The 23,312-nt window shown below is 35.0% G+C and overlaps 2 protein-coding genes across 3 annotated transcripts in view; both read left to right on the top strand.

The window, feature by feature from the left end:
- Nucleotides 1-6,376, top strand: part of LOC122059186 (rRNA-processing protein FCF1 homolog) — a 9,508-nt gene extending 3,132 nt beyond the window's left edge. For both annotated transcript variants that reach the window (XM_042621867.1, XM_042621868.1), the window contains exons 2-10: nt 2,092-2,164; nt 2,272-2,337; nt 2,435-2,540; nt 3,020-3,062; nt 3,561-3,633; nt 5,100-5,187; nt 5,560-5,616; nt 5,748-5,826; nt 5,934-6,376. In XM_042621867.1, the coding sequence (XP_042477801.1) occupies nt 2,094-2,164; nt 2,272-2,337; nt 2,435-2,540; nt 3,020-3,062; nt 3,561-3,633; nt 5,100-5,187; nt 5,560-5,616; nt 5,748-5,826; nt 5,934-5,947 (597 nt within the window). In that variant the 5' untranslated portion in view covers nt 2,092-2,093 and the 3' untranslated portion in view covers nt 5,948-6,376. The remainder of the gene's footprint in view (nt 1-2,091; nt 2,165-2,271; nt 2,338-2,434; nt 2,541-3,019; nt 3,063-3,560; nt 3,634-5,099; nt 5,188-5,559; nt 5,617-5,747; nt 5,827-5,933) is intronic.
- Nucleotides 6,377-14,816: 8,440 nt separating this feature from the next.
- On the top strand, nt 14,817-23,224 carry LOC122060217 (MACPF domain-containing protein At1g14780). The gene is made up of 8 exons (XM_042623410.1): nt 14,817-15,182; nt 16,731-16,972; nt 19,193-19,406; nt 19,837-19,914; nt 20,073-20,256; nt 21,401-21,570; nt 21,661-21,725; nt 22,534-23,224. The coding sequence occupies exons 1-8, from the start codon at nt 14,937-14,939 to the stop codon at nt 23,150-23,152; spliced, it is 1,818 nt and encodes a 605-aa protein (XP_042479344.1). The 5' UTR covers nt 14,817-14,936; the 3' UTR covers nt 23,153-23,224.
- Nucleotides 23,225-23,312: the final 88 nt, after the last annotated feature.

Raw genomic sequence — 23,312 nt, forward strand, 5'->3', positions numbered from 1 at the left:
CTACTTGAGCATCCAAATCTGGGTCAATCCCAGCAAAAACGTCTCTGAACAAGGTTCTTGCACCATGCCAAATGTGTCTGAAAAAGAAGAGCAAAGCATGCGGATTGCCTACCGCAAAAAGGGTACTTTGTAGTTGTGGATTTTTCACACTCTAAATTTGTAGCTGTGGTTGCTGAATTTTGCACAGCAAAAGCTGTAGTTGCGGATTTTTAATATGAAGACATGTAGCTATGAATATGAAGACATGTAGCTATGAATTTAGTTGCAGATTTGAGCGGCAAAAGCTATAACTGTGTATATTAGTTGGAAGGTTTTTGTTAGGAAACTTGTAGCTACAGGCTTTAATTGCAGATTTTTGTGCAACAAAGTCTATAATGATGGATGTTTTAATTTGTGAACTCTTTAGTTGTGGATTTTTGTTAGGAAAATCTATAACTGTAGATTAAAATTTATAGCCACAGATTTTGTCCGGTATAAATATTTGAACCTACTTAATCCATTCAATACATGATACATAACTGTTTATCATCTAAAATACATAGAAATGCCTAAATTTTGTTTATCATCCAAATCACTTAAATTCAAAATACATCTAAAGTAAAAAATGATACTCATCACCCGAGTCACTTAAATCCAAAATATCTAATATATCAACAATCTTACCTACAACTCCATCGGCAATTCTTATTTTGTATACTAAAGGAATAAAAATTGCTAGAGTAGACTAGTAGTTGAAGGCTCCTTCTTGTTCGGATCTTGACTGCGTCCAAGCTTCCCAAGCTTTTGTCGGGAACTCTGATGGGGTCTTACCACCTTCTTGATTGACTATATCTGAGTCTTTGGGGTTCTTAATGAAATAAATATTAATAAATTAGTACTTAATAATTATTTAATAATTATTCATGACAAAACTTTAAGTTGTATATCATTTTACCTTGTTGTGATGAAGAAGCATTATGATTTCCTAAAGAGGAGAAAATCCTTTGTAGTGGTGATTCATCATGACTATTAGAATCATCAAGTAACTTTCACTAATTATATTGATAACAAATGTTTATTCTCAAAGCAAATTAGTGTTAAAAATGATGACTAATAAATTATAATAGACAATGAAAAATCTCTAAAAGTAAGGTTGATATGATGGAAACTATATTATGAGCGTTGCATTACAAATCTTACACGCTTTCTTTATGACCAGTAGGACGAGTAATATAAATATTTGAAGGTGCACACATTAAACTACTTATCTTAAGAGTTACTTTTATTTTTAGAGAATTTTCATTATGTATTATAACTTATTGGTCATCATCTTTATCTATTATTTGCTTTGAGAATAATTCTTTGTTATGATGTTATCTATATATGTGTGATAAGTAATTGATGATTCTAGTGGTCACTATGAGTCACCACTACAAAAGATTTGCTCATCTTTAGGAATTCATAATGCTTCTTCATCTCAACAAGGTGAAGTGATAAACAATTTATGGTTTTATCTTTAGTATTTATTCAAATGATGTTAAGTGCTAGTTTTGTTAATATTGATTGTATGAAGAACTCCTACAAAAAATACATAAAATTTATTTGAAGAACCCCAAAGACTCAAATATAGTCAATAAAAAAGCGGGTAAAACCCTTGTAGATTTCCCCAACAACATAAATCCTAGGAAGCTCGGATGCATTCATGATCCGAACAATAACGAGCACTCAACTATCAGTCTACTCTAGTAATTTTCCCCCTAGCATACAAATATGAATTGCTGATAGAGTCGAATTTTCTAGGGTTAGATTATTGATGTATTTTGGATTTAAGTGATTCGGATGATGAATATGATTTTTATTTTAGATATATTTTGAATTTAAGTGATTGGATGATGAACATGTTAGAGATTTATATGTATTTTGGATGTTAACCAGTTATGTAACGAATGTATTTTATTTTAGATGTATTATTTAGTTAATGATTTATGTGAGTTGAAGAAACATGTATAATTGTACAAACCAGAGTTATAGTCCTTTTTGTTGTAGTGTATCTACAACCCTTTGCTTAAAACGAAGAATGTAAAGGCTGAAACTTTATTTTTGTTCTTTTAGGGATGGCGAGAGCAAGAAAAACTCCAAAGTTTGCAGTAATGAAAAAGCTTATAAGCTCAAAAACACTTCGGAAGTTAGTTGATCTTTCTTCCTTGATAAATGATCTTCAATATTTTTGTGATTCATTTATTTTTCCTCTTCTTTTTGCTAATTGATCTTACCATCTCTGTTTGGATTCAGACATAAAGAAGAGATTCTAAACCCCAATAAGAAAGATCTTGAAAAGGAGAAACTCCCCAGAAATGTGTATGCGATTTTCTTCATGTTTTCTGGGAATATATAGTTTATAAAAAATTTATGGTTTTTCCCTCTTTAATGCTGTTGTCACTTATTTGTATGCTAGGCCAAATGTTTCTTCTGCACTTTTCTTCAAACATAACACTGCCCTGGGACCTCCTTATCGGGTTTTGGTTGACACCAACTTCATCAATTTTTCCATTCAAAATAAGGTGAAACCTTCAAAAGCTTTGCTATTAGCTGGATTTGATCATTTGGTAATTATTTCTAGGGATATAGAATGCTACCTGGTCACGTGGCTCCTGCACCAGCACTGGGACCAATTGGAGTGTGCATTGAGGCATCCAACATGGGGGGGGGGCTCCTGTGTCTGGGCTCAGGAGCATATGACTGGGTAGCTTTTTTCTCCTTATTTCTATTTTACAGAACGTTAGCCGCTTACTTGATTTGAGGGCTATGATTGTGTTGTTTTATTATCCTGTTGGTTTCACGTTAATGCGCACAACGGGTTGATTCTCTTTAGCATTTGCAAGATGGATAGATGAAAGAAAGTAAAGTTCAATCATGAAGAAATAGTGCAGAATCCTTATAAGAAATACCTTAAATCATACATTTGTATTTTCCTCCAGTTTCTTCAAGCATATTTACTAATCATTCTGCTTGAATTGTACTTCTCTGGTTCTTGATGCAGTTGGATTTGGAGAAAGCAATGATGGACTGTTTATATGCAAAATGTGAGGTTCCTCTTACATAAGTGTACATTCAACTAATTATGTTATGTCCATGTTCTTAAATATTTGTTATGTATTACTGTGGTGTCATTGCCAACTTCTGAGTATGGAAATCTTAAGACATCTCTTTTCTACGTTGAAAGGATTAATTATATTCTGGCATATTTAATCTTTACGGTTGTGTCCTTGGCTGACATATGGATGGTGCCACATGGTTGGCCACAATTAGATGACCTCAATGTCTTAGTACACTGCATTCTTTTGGGTAGTTTAAAATGGTGTTTATATGAAAAGAAATTTTGAGCAACATGAAACAATCTTATCACATATCTTGGTGGCCCCCAATAATTTTAACCTGTACTAGGTGGGGGTCATGACTCATCTGTTATAGACTCCCTGTGGTCATTCCATGCTTACAACGTTGCTTCATTTACTCATCTATCCAATTGCTTCGTTTGGTTGCCCCTTGTTTATGTATTTATTCTTTTTTACATTTTATAGGTACCCCCTGCATCACCGACTGTGTCATGGCAGAACTGGAGAAGTTAGGTCAGAAGTACCGTGTAGCTCTCAGGTATGTTTCATTTTGATTATTGAGAATCTCTTTTGCGGCAAGTATGTGTGCATGTACTTGTGTTCCTAGAACTTTGTCCTGTTGAGAGAGGTTTTTAGTCGATAATAACATAGATGTTCCTTCTATTCAACTTTTGGAAATCTCTCTCTCTCTCTCTCAAGACTAAGAACAAATTCCAAGGCCTAAACCCAAATTTTTTTCGGTCTTCAAATTTTATATATGGGAGTTTGGGAGGATGGCAGAGGATGGGATCTTCTATAGTGATGCTGCTGATGGTGGTTTACTGGCACACTGGTTAATTTTTGTTATTCTCTTTATGGCTTACTGCAAGCTTTATCTTCTGTCTCTGCAATTCCCCACCCCCGGCTTTGAGGCTTCATCTTCTTCTTATCAACCAGAGGTTGACTGTTTGAGATTATTTTTGTTAACAATAGCATCTATATCCTATCAAATTCTACTTTTAATTTTTGGTAAATAAAAATGCTAAAAAGGTCAATAAGAGACATTGATAATTCTGCCTCCCGCATGACCAATTGTCTTCCTCATCTTTTCCTTCTTTGTCATCTTTTAAGATGTCTCCATTTACCTAGAGGAAGTGAAGCTTGAGACCTCAATCTTCTTGACCTCTTGACCTGCATGAAGCTTGAGAACTCAAATCTTCTTGTCATGCATCAACCACTGGGTTGGGATCTTGATCTCCCTAAGGTAAACTTCCCGTCGTGCATGAATAGGATCCTATGCTCAACTTTTCATTCTTCTTTCTCCCCCCTCCCCCTCGCTTCGTGGAATAGCTTAGAGATTCTGATCTCTATTTTTCATTCTTTCATTGGTGGAATCATCCAATCCTGGTGATTGAACTGATGAACTTGGTGATTGAATTGATGAACTTCCACCAGTGTTTTTTATGGGTCAAATGGTTTCAGAACATTGGATATTAGGTTGTCAGAGTGCATGTTCTACACACAAGGATTTGGATAGGGTGCAAGTTGGGTTGCCTGGTTTAGAAATTGGTAAAATTTGAACCAACCTGAGTCCGACCAGGCCCAGCCTGGCTAAGTTTGGATCAAAGGTGAGCCTGAATTTGGCCCAAGTGCTTCCCTAGGATTTCTTATAATTTGGATATGCTATTTTGGGGTCAATCTATTAGAAATAGGATTACATAGTTATGGTTCATTCACATTAACATCTAATTGAAGAAAGGATCTGACGAATCCAATACCTTTACTTTATAAGTTATAAGATGAATGGTTTACATTCACGAATGTTTTTATTTTTAACTCATCAGAAGGTGTGGTATGTAGAATAATTCTTGTTACCTGGATTATAAAAAGGATCCTTATTTTAAAAATTTAAATAAGAAAAATAAGATAGATAAAGAAGTATAAACCTCTAGGTTAGGATGTTTTAGATCTTACCAGTAGCTGCCCAAATTTCTCATGCATCCTTTTTCTAATTTCTTTTTATAGGATTGCCAAGGATCCTCGATTTGAGAGACTGCCTTGTACTCACAAAGGAACTTATGCTGATGATTGCATTGTTGATAGAGTTACTCAGGTATATGATTTGACCCACTCAATATTTGGTGTTATATTCTGTGTGTTTGATGGTTTCCCAAGTTGGTAGCGCATACACATAGAAGCAATAAGAACTCTCTGTTTTAAGGAAAGTATTCTATCTTTCATGCTTTCACAATTTGGGTCCTTTGTCATGCTGTGGCTATATATATATATATATATTAAAAAAAAAAATGCTGTGGCCTCTCTTTCTTGTTCTCACCAAACTATCATTTGAAAAATTTATAATGTTTCTTGTTCCAATGATAACATCTAAATATCTAATTATATAGGATGGTTAAATATTCTGTGTTTTCTCCTGCCTATTTTCTGGAGGAATTTAGTAATTTATAGAGCCCATTTTGCTTCACAGCATAAGTGTTACATCGTTGCCACATGTGATCGAGACTTGAAGCGGAGGATTCGCAAGGTATAGCACATTAGTTTAATATTATTTTAACTTCTCTTTTTTGCTGTGTGAAACTCAACTATCACATCATTTTTCTCCCCACCCCGCCAAAAAAAAAAACCTCTTACATGAAATTATATGATAATAAACAGATACCTGGTGTGCCAATCATGTATATCACTCAGCATAAGTACTCAATTGAACGGTTGCCTGAAGCAACAATTGGTGGAGGTAACACATGGCTCATAATCTTTTACTTTTTATATCTTTAATCTTATTTTTGTGTTCCATCATTGAAGCCATGGATAAACTCTCATGCTTTGGTATTTTCTGTCCAGCTCCAAGATACTGATAATGCAGATCTGACCTTTCAGCCAGGGGAAGAGCATCGGTTTTGTTCCATTTCCAGTTTCTGCAGAAATTAGCTGAGGATTTAGTGTTGAGTAGTTATTTCCCAATTTTGTAGGAAATTTCCTCATTGGATTTTGGTTTCCATATCGTGCAATCCAATTTACTTTAAAAGGTAGTGAGATTAGAGCCATGGATTGGAACGGTATCCCACAATGTATATGCTCAGGTGGAATGCTAGTTTGGCAGTTGACATGGGACCCTACTAACCTGGATGTGTTTTATTGTGGTCACAAGATCAGTAACAAAAAATGGGCAATTGTATATGCTCAGATGGATTGATAACTGGTTTGTTGAGATCGATCATCAACTTGTCCCTTGTATGTTTGCTGTAGTTTTGATTATTCTAATGCCTACGAGTTGTTCGATGAAATGTTGTCAAGGAATATGAGCATTTTAAAATTAAGAATGCATTTGGCAAATAAGTGTATCCAAACGATGTTCTCATTCTTAGTTAGGAATGCGTTTTAGAATATGAGAATGAGAATATACATTCTCAGAATAAGAATGCATACCAAATGCAGCCTAAATATTTGGTTTGGTTGATAAAAAAATGTTGTGTTTGTTCAATTCCTACCAAAAAAAAAAAAAAATCTCTTGTTCAATTAAATTATAGTCACGTACAGGTTGAAGTTTTCATCTTGAACACTTTGAATTTTTTTTTTTTTAATAAAATAAATTTTGTATAATTACATATTCAGTTTAAGCTTGTATTTTCTATGTGGCATGACAATATAGGTCAAATGGGAGAATGTAAACTGATGCAACTTATGTGCAACGTCATTGTAAGAAGCGGAGATAGGTGACTCATCTGATGAGTGTCAAGATAAGAAATGAGAATGGGATGACTCATCTGATAAATTTTTTGATAGGTTCCTTGTTTTGGGTCTACTACTTCTCCGGAGAGAATATTATGAGGACAGTAACATAGACGTGTGGAACATCCTTCTCCTATTGAGTGGTCTTGGCTTTTGACCCTTAGATCTTAGTGGTTAGTCCAGTCAAAACTAGCCACTACTGTGAATTTCCTTTCTCATTGCTTCAATCGTTCACATATTATTGCTTTAAATTTGAAAAGTTTATACAGGTCAGAGGACTTATCAACATCCAATAATGTGGAACCCACGGAAGTCCAACAGCAGCGACCCCTTCACTGGGTAGGAATCCATGGTACCATTGTGATTCTGTGGTGGATTGATGATTGGAGGTGGTTCCAACTTTCCACAGCCTTTACTTCTTTGCCTAGTTTCCTTGTTTCACACCTCTATAATCTGTTTTTTCTTAACTAGCTAGCTTCTCTCTCATCATATCTCATCTCCCACGTGGATTTTCTAGATATTCTTTCATTGATCTAATAATGTAAGAATCATGTCTTTCATAAAAAAAAAAAATGTTACTCATGTTAATAAGCCAAGAAACTTGGAAGGAGAACTGATATGCTGTAAAGATTTCATGTCTTCCTTAGACCAGGGAAGAAGAAAAGCATCACAACTTGTGATTCACAAGCGTGTTTCTAACTTTAAATCAATTCCACCGTTTTAAGTCTCATTGATCAATATACGTACCCTTAAATTCTTTTCCCATTGTGTGAACATGAGATTGCTTAGGGTATTTATACATTGTCCATTCTAGAGGATCTTTGGTCTGGAGAATAGCAATAGTAGGGGAAATTTAGTCATTACCTATTCCCTTCATTCTCATATCAAAATAATATCATATTTTAATACCCATTTTTCTTTTTTTAAGTTCCAATTAGGAATGTTTTTGTGAAAACGAAATCTAAAACGATACAGAAAAGAATAAAAATCGCAAACAATCAATCACATATAATACAATGACTTACATGGTTCAGTAAGGTTTCCTACGACTACAATTATATTTCATCTTCCTCGCTATCAATGGAGAATAGGGTCATAATTCCATGTCCTCATGCTTCTCTCAGATTGCTTAGAATGAACTCGCTACAATTCATAGTTAGCATCATTATGTAGGTCCACTTTACTAGAAAACCTATAAAACCCTAAATGTTCTTAGACGGACTCTACAACCCTTCATAATCAACCGACAAATCCATGTGACATAATACAATACATGATAACCCCAACAGTTTTGACAGAATCCATAGGTTATATTTACACACATCATGGCAAGTGTAATGGTGTCTTTAGAAGTAATAGTAGATGTCTAATAACTAATCACTAAAGCAAGTAAGACCTAATTCCTTATCGCTGATCGGTAAGGGGTTTGGTAAGAGTCTATCACTACATGAAAGGGCTGGATTTCGCATTCTAGTTGGGGTTGAGATTTTCAGGCCCAAGGTTGGGTTTCGTGGTTTTTTTGCTAAGGCCTTGGGTGTATCCCAGCTGGCCTTTCCATATGTATATAAAAAGCGTACTCGAAGCACGAGGTTCCCGCATGTGTGAGGTAGGGGGAACTATGAGTGGAAATTGACTGTTGGATAGATCTAATTCAACCAATATCCTCCATTAGTGGCATTCTTCCGCAGGTATATACATCGATTCATGCTTCTAGTACTCTGTTCGCGTGCTATCATGTATTCTCCTATACATTTGAATTTTTTACTAAAATATATATATATATATATATATATGCATTTGAATTTTTAAAGCTCTATCTCACCGCTTGGCAACCTTGTTTGGAAGAATTCTTACATATGGGAATGGACTTAATTTGGAGGCTACCTGTTCAAACAATTTGAGTTTCTATCCAAGTTTCCATTAAAGATATTGCTAATACCACCTTTTGTTCATTCTTTATAAAACAACCTTATATCTTATCTAGGCTTAATGCCCTTGCCTCACTGCCCAATTGCTATTCCACCGACACCGATCTTAAGCCTCCTATTAGTAGTACTTTACCGATTCCATTGCTTTCGAAAGCTATTCTATGACAAAAGCTAGAAGCCAAGAAAGGTATCTAATTTAATATAGGCTCATTCGAAGAGGCCAACAAGGAATCCCTCTATCAGGTTTGAATTCCTTATCCAATCCAGATAGAAAGAGGCTTGTGCCTTTTTAGTACCCGATGACCCCATCACAGGGTCCTTTCATTTTAGCTCCACAGACGTGTGTGGAATTGTGGAACATCCTTCCTGATTGGAATATCAATTGTACCTTGTCCACCTTAGGCTGATTGACTTGACCCTTAGATCTTAGTAGTCCAAAGCCCAAACTGAAGTAGCCTAGCTAGCTCTAGTGTGAACCTTCCTTTCTCATTTCTTCACTCGTTCACATATATTAATGGAAAGCTCCAATTAACTTACAATTTGAAAAGTACATAGGTCAGATTACAGCTATCAACATCCACTAATGTGGAACCCATGAAAGTCCAATGGCTTCTTCAAGAGCGCATTAATCCATTGTGATTTCAGAAGCTGCTGTGATTCTGAAGTGGATTGATGATTGGATGTGGTTCCCACACCTTTAAATTCTTTGCCTAGTTTCCTTGTTTCACTCCTCTAATAATCTCTTTTGTCTTTGCTAGCTAGCTTCTCCCTCTAGATATCTCATCCCCACTTTGTGGATTTTCTAGATATTTGGATGAGAACTGAGCAATTATCTAAAGTGATATAATAATGTAAGAATGATCTTTCATTAAAAAATGTTGAAGTGTCATGTCAATGTGTCAGGAAACTTGGAAGGAGACCTGATATATATGCTCTTGAGAATTCTAGTCTTCCTTAGACCAGGGAAGAAGAAAAGCATCACAACTTGTGATTCACAAGCGCGTTTCTATTTTTAAATTAGTACCATTGTTCAAGCTGTCTCATTGATCAAAATAACCCCTTAATGCTTTTCCCATTGTGTGAACATGAGATTGATTAGGGTATTCCTACATTGTCCATTCTGGAAGATCTTTGGTCTGGAATAGCAATACTAGGGTAATATAGTCATTACCTATTCCTTTGATTCTCATGTTGTAATATCTAATTATTTTTTTGGGTCAAGTTTCATCTAGGAATGTTTTTTAGAAACGAGAATTTAAAACAATGTAAAGAGGAATGAAAATCACACAATGTAAAAATTTACATCGTTTATCAAGATTGCCTATGTCCACGCCTCCGGTAAGATGATCTCTACTTTATTACCAATGGAGAATAGAATTACAATGACTGATCCTCATGCTTCTCTCATATTATATATAGCAACATTATATAGGTACATATTACCCAAAAAAATTCCTTAAACCTTTTGAAATCAGCCCGCAAATCCATGTAATAGAATACAAGACATTATACCCCAAAATTTATTGACAGAATCTATTAGTTATCTTTACACTCATCATGGCAAGTGTAATGGCATCTTAAAAAAAATTGGATTATGTTTTGATAACAAATCACCAAAGCAAGTAAGATTTAGTTGATCATTCTTGATTAGCATGCATTAGTATATTGTAAATATTAATTTTTTGACTTGGATTAACTTTGGGTTTAACGTGTAAGAAACTCTGGAAGATTTGTGAGTAGGCATTAATTTGGAGGCCATGATCTTGATGCCTTCTTAGTTTCTTGGTCTTGGGTCAGCTATTCACACATGATGTGCATGATATGAAAATCATAGAAAATCAAAATGTGTAGTACTGATTCATGCAATGTTTAGACAAAATGTCCAAAATTTGTAATTTATTGAAGGGAAAATGATTTTTGCAGGGGGAGTGTAGCCCCTTATACTCAGATGCAGGGGGGAATGACCAACCTACCCCCTATGAAATGCAATATGATGTCCCTGTTGATATTTTTGTATATGCTCTCATTGGTCCCACGCACATGGATGAGCCACACTCCTCAAAAAAAAAAAAAAAATCTCCTTTATTTAATTATATTATTGCTTTTAAACTAATTCAATTAGCAGTTTATATAACTACTTGATATATCATAAATTATACTGACTACATATATGAATCTAGATAATAAGTAGATAGTAGATTATAAATAATTTTAATAGTTCCATTAATTAAATTTTAATTTTCATCAATTCCTCATATAGTGTATCGTTTATCTTCTCTTAAATTGATAAATCTATCTTTGCCAATTTACATATTGGGATTTTTTTATTGACACCCCTCAAGGTGTCAAGTAATTTGTGATCTTACATTTTTGCCATTTAGGTATGATTTTTTTTTTTTCTCCGAATGAGAGTTACATTGTCATTGTACATGTGTGCTTGCATGACAATGACAACTTTTGATAATGATATTATGATATGTCATTTTCAACTTATTTTTGAAAATCCCTTATGCCCTTATCTTACAAACTTTTTTGGGAATAAGACAAGAAGCAACTAAGAGAAGATGTCAAGTTCTAAATACACATAGAAGTGTCATTAGACACTCCCTACTCCCATAAATAAATAAATATATATATATATATATATATATATAAACAAATGATAAAGAAGTCTAAAATGCAGCATGACCCCTACACCTAGACAAAAAAAGAGGACAAAATCACTGCTCTGCCCTCGTGAAAGGAGAAAATTCCAATTCTGTTGATACTTTAGTCGGTGCCTCAATTGGCCTAGTTCTAGCATAGGGGTCACACTACTTTTTAGGGACCCCTCCTCAAAGGAAAAAAGACCATTAAGGAGTGAACATATTGCGCCCAGACTTAAGATGATGCAAATTGACTGCCCCAACCCTATTGATACTTTTGCGTATACACCCATTGTCCCCATGCTGGCATAGGACTGTTCTCCTGAATAGAAGACTCTTCCCCCAAATATAAACGACAAAGCCATCTCCATATCAGTTTTCCTTACTTTGTGGCTCACTTAGCAGTCTTGTTTCTTGATATTTTATTAAAATAATAATAATAATAATTATAGGTAATGGTTCTCTCCATGCCCTTTTTTTCCCTTTTCTCCCTGTGGTTCATTTTTTTTCTGAAAGGATGAAATCCTTCAAATATTTCACAAGAATGTACGGGAAATTAAGGGGATCAGAGCATGGAAATAACCAGTCCCTCCTCTATACTACTTCTTGAACCCTTTCTATCACAAGTAATATTTTATTAGGAAGAGTGTTTACTGAGTGGGATGTAAGGGCTACGCCCAGACATAGAAAATTTGAAATGACCTTCGTAACCCCCTTGGTCAATGCCTCCATGTGTGTTTTCATTGACCAAAACACGCAATGTAGCACTACGATCCAGCCCAAGAACTTTAATCTATTTTTTTTTTATTATAAATATGAATATGGTAAGTCTTTTAATTCCATCATAGCTCAATTAGTTTAAGACATCCTTACAAGTCTTAATAGCATCCCCCAGGAAACTTAGTCGGCCTTTGAATATTATAATCACAGTTTCCGCATCACCCTCTATTCAATGATATTATTTTACGCCAAAGGCACTGCGATGCAGGTACATAGAGACTTCGAAAATGGTTGAAAGTGAGACTTTGGACAAATAGTTTTAATAATTGTAAAATACATATAATGAGCTAATACATGCATTGCCAACATATTTTACATCTGGCTAATATAGGGAAAATCTGATTGGGTCTTATCAGGGTTTTTTCCCAAGGACATGTTCTATATCAGATTTTCTTTTGGAGGTGTGGCCCGTGAGGGGGTAGAGAAGGGTAGGAAGGAGATCGAAATTCCTTTATTTTATTTCATTTTTTATTTTTTAGCTTTCAGAATACGTAATAGTCTTTGAATCTATGCCAAGAATGCATATCAAACACAACCTTGGATTATTCATAAATGAAGTTTCAAAGGTAGAGGAGGGGAAGAAGAGGATCTGAAATTAAATTTTTCTTTATTTTTTGGCTTTCAGAATACGTTCTAGACCTACTGAGAATACATATCAAATACAACCTTTCGAAGGTCCAAACTCTCCTACATGAACCACTATATATCAGGACATCTACCATTTTACTTCTCAATTGTTAATATATTAAAGTTGCATTAACGTTTACACAAGTTTTTTGGAAGTTTATTGGGAAAATTACATGATTACCCACTTCTGGGTTTCTCTTTACAAAATTGTCCACCAAAAGTTTCAGTTAAAAAAAATACCCAAAATTAGGTTTCCCTTTACAAAATTACCCACTTAAAGTTTAAATTAACAAAAATACCTAAAATTGAATTTGGGTTTACAAAAATACCCACTAAAATTTTTAGTCATAAAAAAATACATGATTATATGTGGAAGATGAAGAATCACTATTTTGGGTAGTTTTGTAAACCAAAAACTGATTTTGGGTATTTTTGTTAACTAAAACTTTGGATGGGTAGTTTTGTAAACTCAAACCTAATTTTGGGTATTTTTGTTAACTAAAACTTTTTATGGGTAATTTTGTGTACGAAAACTCATAAATGGGTAATCATGTAATTTTCCCAAGTTTATTTGATGAGATGAGGAAATTGGATTGCGTTGGATCTTGCAACATTTATTGATGATGATGATATACATGACCATCACCTCTACAAGTTTTAGGTTCAAAAGGAATTTCCACATTACAAACTAGCGCCATAATAAGAGCTTTGACTATTTTTTTAATTAATGTGCCATCTTAAAAGTCCTTACCCTCTTTCTTTTCGGGTAAACACCAAGTTCTAACAATTTTGTATGATTTTTAGACTTTTGTTTGTTGGAGAAAGTTTCTCCCAACTCACTTGTAGAGAGAATTGTTCATCTTTAAGTGATGTGACCTTATGATCAATGGACTCCTATTAGAATGATTTTTATTATTAACATATGTTGTTATCGTATGAAGTTGAAAACGTGTTTGCTCGATCCAATCAAAAGTTCAAATGTGGTGGTTCAAGGGTTTATTTATTTATTTATTTATTATGGGTGAAGGGAGACTCAGTTCTTTATTTTCAATAGAGGGTTTGAAGTTTCCAAGCAATTATTTCAAATCCAAATTGTCAATCAATTTAGAAGTCTCTCTATGGCCTTGCGTGAGGATTGCATTTGCTGAAAAATAACGATATAGACATATATCTATAAACTTTAAATACCAATGGAATTGCTATGTGAGGTATATTTAGACCATTAAGATAATTCTCTCTTAATGGATCATGTAGGAAACATTTAACCTCATTATCAATATTATTATTATTACTATAAATAAAAGGAGAAGACCTATCACATATCAATGCAACGACTTAAACTATGGCCTTCATTTCAGGTTACTACTATACCCTTAAATAATTAAGAAGAAACTTCCCCACAACTCTAGAGTGTAATTTTTCTCTCACATGGGTTATTTTATTATTTGGGTCTCATATAAACGATACTTTTTTTAAAACACCTATTGGTATGACGTATAAATTCCTCCTCACACTTGCGTCATGAAAAATCCTTTATGAAAAATTAATTGAAAAAAGAAAGATTTTTTTTTTTTTAAGGTCTCTATTCAAACAAGTAGTAAATTAAAGAAAAAGTCTGCTCTTGAATCCTTGATATGCAAATCAAGGGGTTAACAAGTCTTGATTATATAAACTAACGTTATGAACACAGGTTTTGCAAGCCACGTTGTGTGAACCTAACTCAGCTTGGAGGACATAATGTCTCAATAAGAAAAAAACCAAGGAAGAGAGAAGACTAGTCAAAATCAAGGAAGTATGACCCCAAGAGCAGCAACAGTGGAATGGAAAGGAAATTTCTTTCCTTCAATTTACACACTCACCTTCCCTTTTCTTATCTCCTCTCTTCTAACTTCTTTTAAGCCATAACTAACTATATCTCATCATTTTAAAATATATACCTCAGCCCATAAACTCTGCTTTGACAATTTTCTATATCTCATCATTTTCAAATATATACCTCAGCCCATATACTCTGCTTTGACAATTTTCCCTTTACCTCTTCTCCTCCTCTCCCCCTCTCCTCCTCTTTCTTCTCTTCTCTTCTCTTCTCTTCCCTTATCCTCTCTGTTGTGTTCCTCCATCTCAGAGAGAAAGAGATGAGTGATGGTCCAAGTGGGATTGTGCAGAGAGCACTGAATAGCTTAGGGAAGGGGTTTGATATAACCTCTGATTTCAGATTGAAGTTCTGCAAAGGAAAACAAAGGTTAGTTTTGATTAATGAAGATGTAAAGAGAGACATCACAATTCCAGGATTTGGAGTTTTTAAAGATGTTTCTGTCGATATCAAATGCGATAAAGGCGATCGAAGCCGGTGTCAATCTGATGTTCTTGGATTCAACCAGGTAATTACTATCTCGTAGAGGTACTCAAATGGGATCAGCGATCAATTTCAAGGTTTCGTCGTAAACTTAATTGGTTACTTCCAATTGCTTAAATTAGAACATTTCCCAGTCCTAATGGATCCTCTGTAGTTTTCTCCCTGTTTTTGTCACTTAAACCTGAAAGTTTTAAGCTTTCTTCCTCATAGTTCTTCAATTCCCAAATGAGTTAGAGCATTTGTTTGATCAAATGTTTGACTTTCATTTTGGGTGTTCTTCAATGCCCATTAGAACAACTTGAATGGCTTTAGTTCTTTGGGGATTTCCAGTGGAAGAGCTTTGTTAAGTTGTAATTATTTCATTGTGGCTTGTGGGTGTTCTTCCATGCGGGCTTAGGCCCTCATTGGGTTTCATAATCAAGTTCTTAATTTCTGAAAGAAGACTAATCCATTACGTCTCTTACTTTGACTGTATCAAAGATCTTTTTGTCTGCCATTAATGGTGAGTTGCAGTGGTTGGTCGGACTAAGGAAATGATCTTAATTGAGGATTGCCATATTAGCATATTCCCTATTACATATTTAGATGTAATTTTCAGTTGAAATATCGCCTAATACATGTCATCACGTTTTCTTGTAGTCCCAGATATCTGTCCTCCTAGATTTATATTACATTGGAAACAGTCTTCCATATTATAAATGTGAAAGGATCCCAGGGAGTGCTCAAGTACAATACCTTATTAGGTCATGAGTTCAACTCTTGTTGGGACTTACCTTAAACAAAAGGAAGAGTTGAAAATTTTCAGATAAATGATGTTTTATATTTTTTAATGATTTTTTTCTTGCATTTTTTTATTATTAAAATAAACATATTTATAGAAAATTTTACCTTTTTTTTTCTTTCCTCAATAGAACCTATGCATGATATGATAGTGTACATTTGCATCCAACGGTGGGAAGATTCATTCGAAGTAATCCACCAAGTAAACCATTGCAATAGAGTTAAAATAGGTGATTTTTCTCTATTTCTTGTTTGTTTGGTCGTAAAATTTTTTGAGTCAATTATATTGGACCCAGTTTTTATGGTTGACTATATATGTATACGATCATAGCTTTCAACCGTTGGATGAGAGTGGATGCCAAAAGTGTAATAAAACATCCTTCTCTCACCCCCATCTAAGTAACTAAAGGCAAACTATGCATGTACCCGACCGTGCATATTTTACATTTTTTTTTAAATTCATTTTACATTAAAACAATAATAAAAATAAAATAAAATTTTATAGATTTTTTTTTCATTTTTTACACTTTTACATGAAAACAAACAGAGCCTTTGAAAATTTTTCTTCATTTTATCTAAAAAGATGACCCAAAAAAATAGAATAAAGCCACTGACTGTGATTGACGAAGTCCAGAGTGGAGAAATGGTCCATCTGTGGCCCTGCTTGTTTGGGCCCTGTGGGAGAAATTGGTTAACATGAGAAGTGGGCAGTTTTATTTCTTTCTTTCCTTCTTCCTTGGGGTGCTAAGTTGTGTTTGGCTGGACTAAGGGCAGTTTAAATTGTATGTTACAGATGTCCGAGTACTTGAACCAGAAGTGTTCAGTGTCAGGGAAGATACCTTCAGGGCTATTCGATGCAATGTTTGGGTATAGTGGCAGTTCTTGGGCGTATGATGCCTCTGTTACCAAAAGCTTGGCTATTGATGGGTCTTACATCAATCTCTTCAATCTTCACATTGATCGATATCCCCTCCTCCTCTCTGATGAAGTGGCAAAAGCAATTCCATGCTCTTGGGATCCTGGTGCCCTTGCAAGGTAAAGTCTTATTCTTTCTAATAGTAATAAACAAGATGGGATTTTACCAAAAATATAAAAAAAAAAATAAATAAGATAGAAAACATGGCAGTACTTATTTATTTATTTTTTTAACTTTTATCACATTGCGGTACATCTTAATGGTTAATTTTTCTTTTTAGATTGGTACATTATAAATGGGGGAAAGGGGAAGGTAACTGGTGAGTGTGGGTTTTACACATCACAATCTCATCAATTGTGTTAGGCAGTTGTTGTTCAGTGATTAAATTTTAATCCAAAGTAAGTGAAAAAAGTTTCTCAAACTCCAACTCAAAATTTTAGTAAAATTATCAAAATGCCGTCAAATTGGAGATAAATATGTAATACAAATTGAAATCTTTTGCCCTGTCCTCTATCACACGGACTAACCCATGTATTATGATGTGGCAAATAGTAAAGCTATTTGTTAAAAGAAAACTAACTTATCATTTGATTAGTTCTACTTCTATCAAATGCAGGTCCCAAGAAAAATGGTGACAATAACAAAGAAAGAAAAAAAAAAAAAAAAAAAAAAAAAGAGAGGTTGAATTACTAAAATGAAAAGAAGAGATTTCAAACTTCTTTATTTTGAGATTTTATATCTAACCATGGGACCTTGGGATTTAATTGTCTAAAAAATTTAGGTCTAGTAATATCTGCCACATGGCTAATTTTTGGACCACCTTGATAAATTTATTAAGGCTTCTACAAAAAAAAAATAATAAAATAAATAAGGTGAATAGTTCTAATAAGTCTTGTCCCTCAGAAAATATGATATAGTGGTAATATTGTGAAAATTGTTTGCAATCGTTGCATAGGTACAGTGGGTATCGGGTGGCTAGGAGTTCCTTGAGTTATATGTCCAAATGCTCTCAGTCGTCTGAAACTCACCACACCTCACCGCTCATTGCAGATGATGTAGACTCGTGATAATAACACCATTTTTTTCATCACCTTGTCTTTGGAGACTCTTTGAGAGTTGGAATGTAGTGTTAAAAGCAAAAAGTTGGTGTGTATTTACATTGCCTTGGTATTAACTAAATAAGTTAAGTCAGTTCTAAATTGACTACAAAACAAATAGCTCTAAATTGATTAATTTGTTTAAGCGCAGCTAATTCAACCCTTTCAAATTAAATGTATTCAACTAAATAGATTATGTTTTCCCATTCTTAATCCAAGGATTTTGTTCAGATACATGAACCAAAGACATAGCTGAACATTGACATTAGAAAGCTGACCAAACCAAATTTACTGTATTTTAGGGTTCTTATTTTTTTATTTTTTATTTTTTTGTGCAAGAAAGTCCTCACTAATCTTGTGGGCTAAAGAGTTTGAATAATATCAATGTCCCATTAGACAGTTCTTCCCTTGTTTTGACTAATTAATTTGACAATAACCCCTCAACTATTAGGAAAAAAAGCAGTCTATATTCAACCAGTTTACCTGGCCGGTTCAACCAAAAGAACAAAACCCAGATAATATAAATGCTCTGTGGAGTGGCAATTGTGGGTTAACTTGGTCATGTGTGGCCCAACCTTCTTGGGTTTGGCCAGGTTCAATGCCAAAGTCAGAATTCTTAAATTATAATTCACATTACACCATTTGATAGTGGACTGTGGGGCTTGATTCCTTTTTGGGCCCATCACGGTAGCTGGTGGACTGTGACTCTCACCTTCCAGGTCAAGAATGGAGCACATTAATTTTCTGTTTAAATATTATCTATTGATGCTGTATTTTTTTAATTGATATTGTGTGAGTACCTGCTTTTATTCGTCATAAACTCTCTTATCTTACCATTGAATTGATTTATTTATTTAAAAAAAAAAAAAATTGGGAAAAGAATGATCTCTTGTTGCTTGCTTTCTATGCCGGCACGGGTCAATAAGGGGTACAAATGGACATAAAGATAGAATGGTTTTTTGGATTCCATATGGATGGGAATATAATTTCATCTCTCTATGTCTCAGTGCAAGAACCATGTGATAGTTAATTCTTTTGCCCATAAAATAAAAATCCAAACAACCCCTACTAGACTATTGGACCTTTTGGCATTTTGCTAGAATTTTCCAGGAGAAATCATTCCTGTGATAGGGCCCTCATTGAAACAGTATAAAGTGACCAATACAGGGCCACTAAAGAGTATCATTACTTGATATGTTTTTCTGATTGTAGTTCTGTTTATGTTCCTAATAATACTTATAGGTTCATTGAGAATTATGGGACCCACATCATCGTAGGGCTGGAAATTGGGGGTCTGGATGTGGTGCTGGTTAGGCAAGATATATCTTCCTCTTTGCAACCATCAGAGCTGAAGAAGCACTTGGATGACCTTGGAGATCAATTGTTTACAGGGACATGCCCACTCTCTTTCTCATCAAACCTTACCAAAGATTCTCCACGCCATAACAAAATTAAGGTATTAATTATATGCTCATCCCTCAATATTGACCTAATCTCCATTACTATTTATTTATTTTTGGTTCTATCAATTATTTAGGTGCTTAAAAAAAAAAAAATTGCAATGTTTTATTTTTAAAAGTTGATATGTCAGACTAAATTAAAAATGAACACATTAGTAGAAGATGATATATTAAGAACATGGTCATAAATTTGAACCCTAGCAATTACGTGTGAAAATCGTCTACAACCCTTGTATCGATGCAGTGAGCATCGGATGGCTGAAGCCTCTTGAGCTGCGTGCTCAAATGCTATCAGCCATTCGATGCTCATTGCACCTCATCACTCACAACAGACGATGTGGACTCAGCAGATACTGAGATGTGGTAGATAAACCCTTTCTCTTGTTGTTTATGCATACAATTTTAAGCATCGTGGATGACTTGCAGGCTCCCGAGGCATTCCACGTCTTCAACCCACAGCAACCTATGAATTTGGATGGCTTCTCCTCAGTCACAGCCAAGGATGTAGGTGATTTGATAGTAATCAAAATTTCAGTTTTTTATTTTGTTGGAAGAATGAATTAGTCTTTCACCAAGGTTCAATCCTAGTTTAAGTTAAAGAAAAAATGATTTAATTTCTTATTCTCATGATTAGCATATTGATGTGGGCTATGAAACTGTAGGGCATTATGGTAATATGCTCAAAGAGAGGAGGGGATCCAACAGCTCATAGCCACTGTGAATGGCTTTTAACAGTGCCGCAGAGGCCAGAGGCCATCAATTTCAAGTTCATACCCATATGCTCTCTCCTTAAAAATGTTCCTGGCAAAGGTCTCTTATCACACGCCATTAACCTATACCTTCGATGTAAGTCTTCTTTCACTTGGATATTTTCTTTTCTTTTTAAAAACAACCAACTTTTAGGGTAAACAAAATATCTGATTCCCACATCAAACAGTGTGGGGAGAATCTTCTATCCTATACCAATCACGCTATGAGAAATGGTTTCATATAGTAAAATTTAGGGTTTTAGTGCATGATATTGGATCTGAATCATCCGAAAATACAAAGGTAAAAAACTCATTTTTAACTGATACCACTAATACTAATTAATTGATACAATCGGTCTGATACAAGTACCTAAAACCACAATAAAAAGCTACATGATTAGAGGGGAGATAGAGTATCAACGTAAGACCCACATAGTCAAGATATAAGAGTATGTGGAATAGTATCCTACAATGTTGGTGTGGGATTTTTTCCCCTTAGACTATGTTTGTAAGGGACATTTAAAGAGAATGGAAGTGAAATTTTCATATTTAGAAAATAAACTTTTATAATCATTATTCCATGTGATCGATCCCATGTGATTGTATAAACTACTTTATTTCTTAACCATATTTAGTAATGACACATTTTGCATGTAACTTTATTTTATATATTATATCAAAGGATTTTCGATACAAAGTAAAGTGAAATTTAATAATCAAATATAGAATAATTTGAAGTTAATGATATAATCACATGGGGTAATGATTGAAAACATTTCTCTTTTTAAGTATGAAAATTTCACTTCCTTTTCCTTCCCTTTAATTCTTCTTGTAACCAAACATAGCCTTAGAGAGAGTTAGAAAAAAGAAAAAAAGCCGATAAGCTATTGAGGTGCCTAGCCAGTGTCATTCTCTCTCCTTTGAAAATAACCCTAATACAGACCCCTCCAATCCTAGTTAGTGGCGTGCCCATGAAAAAAACAAAAAAAGACTACAAAGCCCATAAAATGGTACGTATGGTTTGAGTCTTTGAGAGACCCTAGCTATTCTGAAGCCTAAGACTAGACATAAATCATGGGCCCATCACGGTCTAAGACCAGCCTACTATAATAGCAATAGGCTGAAGCCCGATAGGCTTACTAGGTGGGCCTTTCTGCCACTTTTCTGGCTCAACCTATGCTCAGGATTTCAGTGTTCTATGGAAGTTTAGTTATTTATTTATTTTTTATATAATTATGCAGACAAGCCTCCCGTTGCTGATTTACAGTACCTCCTGGACTTCCAATCTTACAAATCATGGGCTCCCAGTCTAAATGAACTTGCACTGGGCCCAGCCACAAACAGAGGTTTTTCGAACCCATCTCTCCAGCTCAACATAATGGGCCCAAAGCTATATGTGAATACAGATCAGGTACTTCGCATTTTACGAACTTAAACAACTTCCAGATTTCAGGAGTCTGTTTTGCAACATTGGATATGAATCAAACGCTTTGATTGCCAGGTTACGGTCGGAATGAGTCCGGTCACTGGAATGCGGTTGTATCTCGAGGGCATGAAGTGCAATAGGTAAGCGGTAACATCGTCTTCAATGTGTGCCCAAAGGACCAATGGTAACCCTAGGCCTTGATTCCAAAAGGAGGAAGGCCCTTGGAGGAGAACTCATACCCTAGGCCTTGTGCATCCACATTGTGCTCCTCTATGATTGGTCCTATGATGGTTCATGAAAGAAATAAATAAAATAATCAACCATCGTTAAAAACCAGACCGGAATCGAACCATCACAAATCGGTTTTGCAGTCACTAACAAAAAAATGAAATCATTAAAACATCATACAATGAACACAACCCATTGAAAACCCCAAAGGTGTAGCCAAGTTGGCAAGGCACCTTCGCCTCAGGAAGCTTGTGGTTCTGAGTTCGACTCCTCTTATATCCTCTCATTCAACCCTAGTATGACCCGATCCATACTGGTTATTTGATTCACGGTTTGTGTAACCAACCAACCTTCCTCCCCTAGGTGGATACGATTCGTTCTTGATTAATGTCAATCAATTATCTTAGCTCTTGTCAATCAGTTATCTTAGCTCTTTTCCTTATTCCCTATAACCTGTCAAATCTTCGAGAACCCTCGAGATTGTTAGCTACTTAATTTTTTTTACCATTAGTTGGATATCTATTATAGATTATGTTTTGAATTATCCAACTTTGGATCCAAATACCCTCTAATCGGATACAAATACCCTCAAATGGATATGAATACAAATTAAATTTGAATTTTTGACTATCCGTTTACATCCCTAAACTATAATAGTGATTTACAATTCCACTGTTACTATATATTGCTAATAATTAATCAGAAAAATTCCTTGCACAGGTTGGCCATACACTTACAACACCTAACAAACACCCCAATTGTGCTTCAAAACAAGCTAGGAGAGCCATTCAAGTGGCGAAGTTCCGACGATATTGCCGAGGATGACCGGTTTGTAGAACCTATCCAATGGAAGAAATTATCGCACATATGTACAGCACCAGTAAGATATGATCCAGCATGGTCTACAAGGGAAGATACTGTTTTCATTGTCACCGGTGCACAGCTTCTTGTGAAGCAACATGAGTCTAAAGACGTACTTCAGCTTTGCCTTTTGTTCTCTGCGGTCTCTAATGCTATCGTTGTAAGATCCATATGGCAGCAAGGCCCTTCCAATTATTCTCAGAAGTCGATATTCTTCTCCAATGTTAGCACATCGTTTCCTGGCAATAACTTGGAAAAACAAAGAGATAAGCCGATAGTGATTGATTCTGGTGTGTTTCCGATGGGTCCACCGGTACAAAGTCAAAAACTTACAAAATTTGTGAACGTGGCTGAGCTATGTAAGGGACCTCAAGATTGTCCTGGGTATTGGATAGTCACTGGAGCTAAGCTGGACTTGGAGAAGGGGAAGATTTGTTTACATGTCAAGTTTTCTCTCTTGTGCTTTTCTCAGCATTAATTTTTCCTCCACCTATTTTTTTGGAAACTGGTTTTCCTTCACCACCCATGGTGAATAAATCATCATTGGTAACGTGACGCTATGATCAGACTCTAGGTTCATCGGTAACTCTCATCCTCTATTGATCAAGGTGCAAAATATTCTTCTTCCTGCAATCAGA

Source organism: Macadamia integrifolia, chromosome 13, assembly GCF_013358625.1.
Source record: "Macadamia integrifolia cultivar HAES 741 chromosome 13, SCU_Mint_v3, whole genome shotgun sequence".
Lineage (NCBI taxonomy): Eukaryota > Viridiplantae > Streptophyta > Magnoliopsida > Proteales > Proteaceae > Macadamia > Macadamia integrifolia.

Coding starts and splice junctions, on each gene's coding strand:
- LOC122060217 (XM_042623410.1), top strand. CDS start 14,937: ATGAGTGATGGTCCAAGTGGGATTGTGCAGAGAGCACTGAATAGCTTA. Junction 15,183..16,730: donor ATGTTCTTGGATTCAACCAG/GTAATTACTATC, acceptor TGTATGTTACAG/ATGTCCGAGTACTTGAACCA. Junction 19,915..20,072: donor CCTCAGTCACAGCCAAGGAT/GTAGGTGATTTG, acceptor ATGAAACTGTAG/GGCATTATGGTAATATGCTC.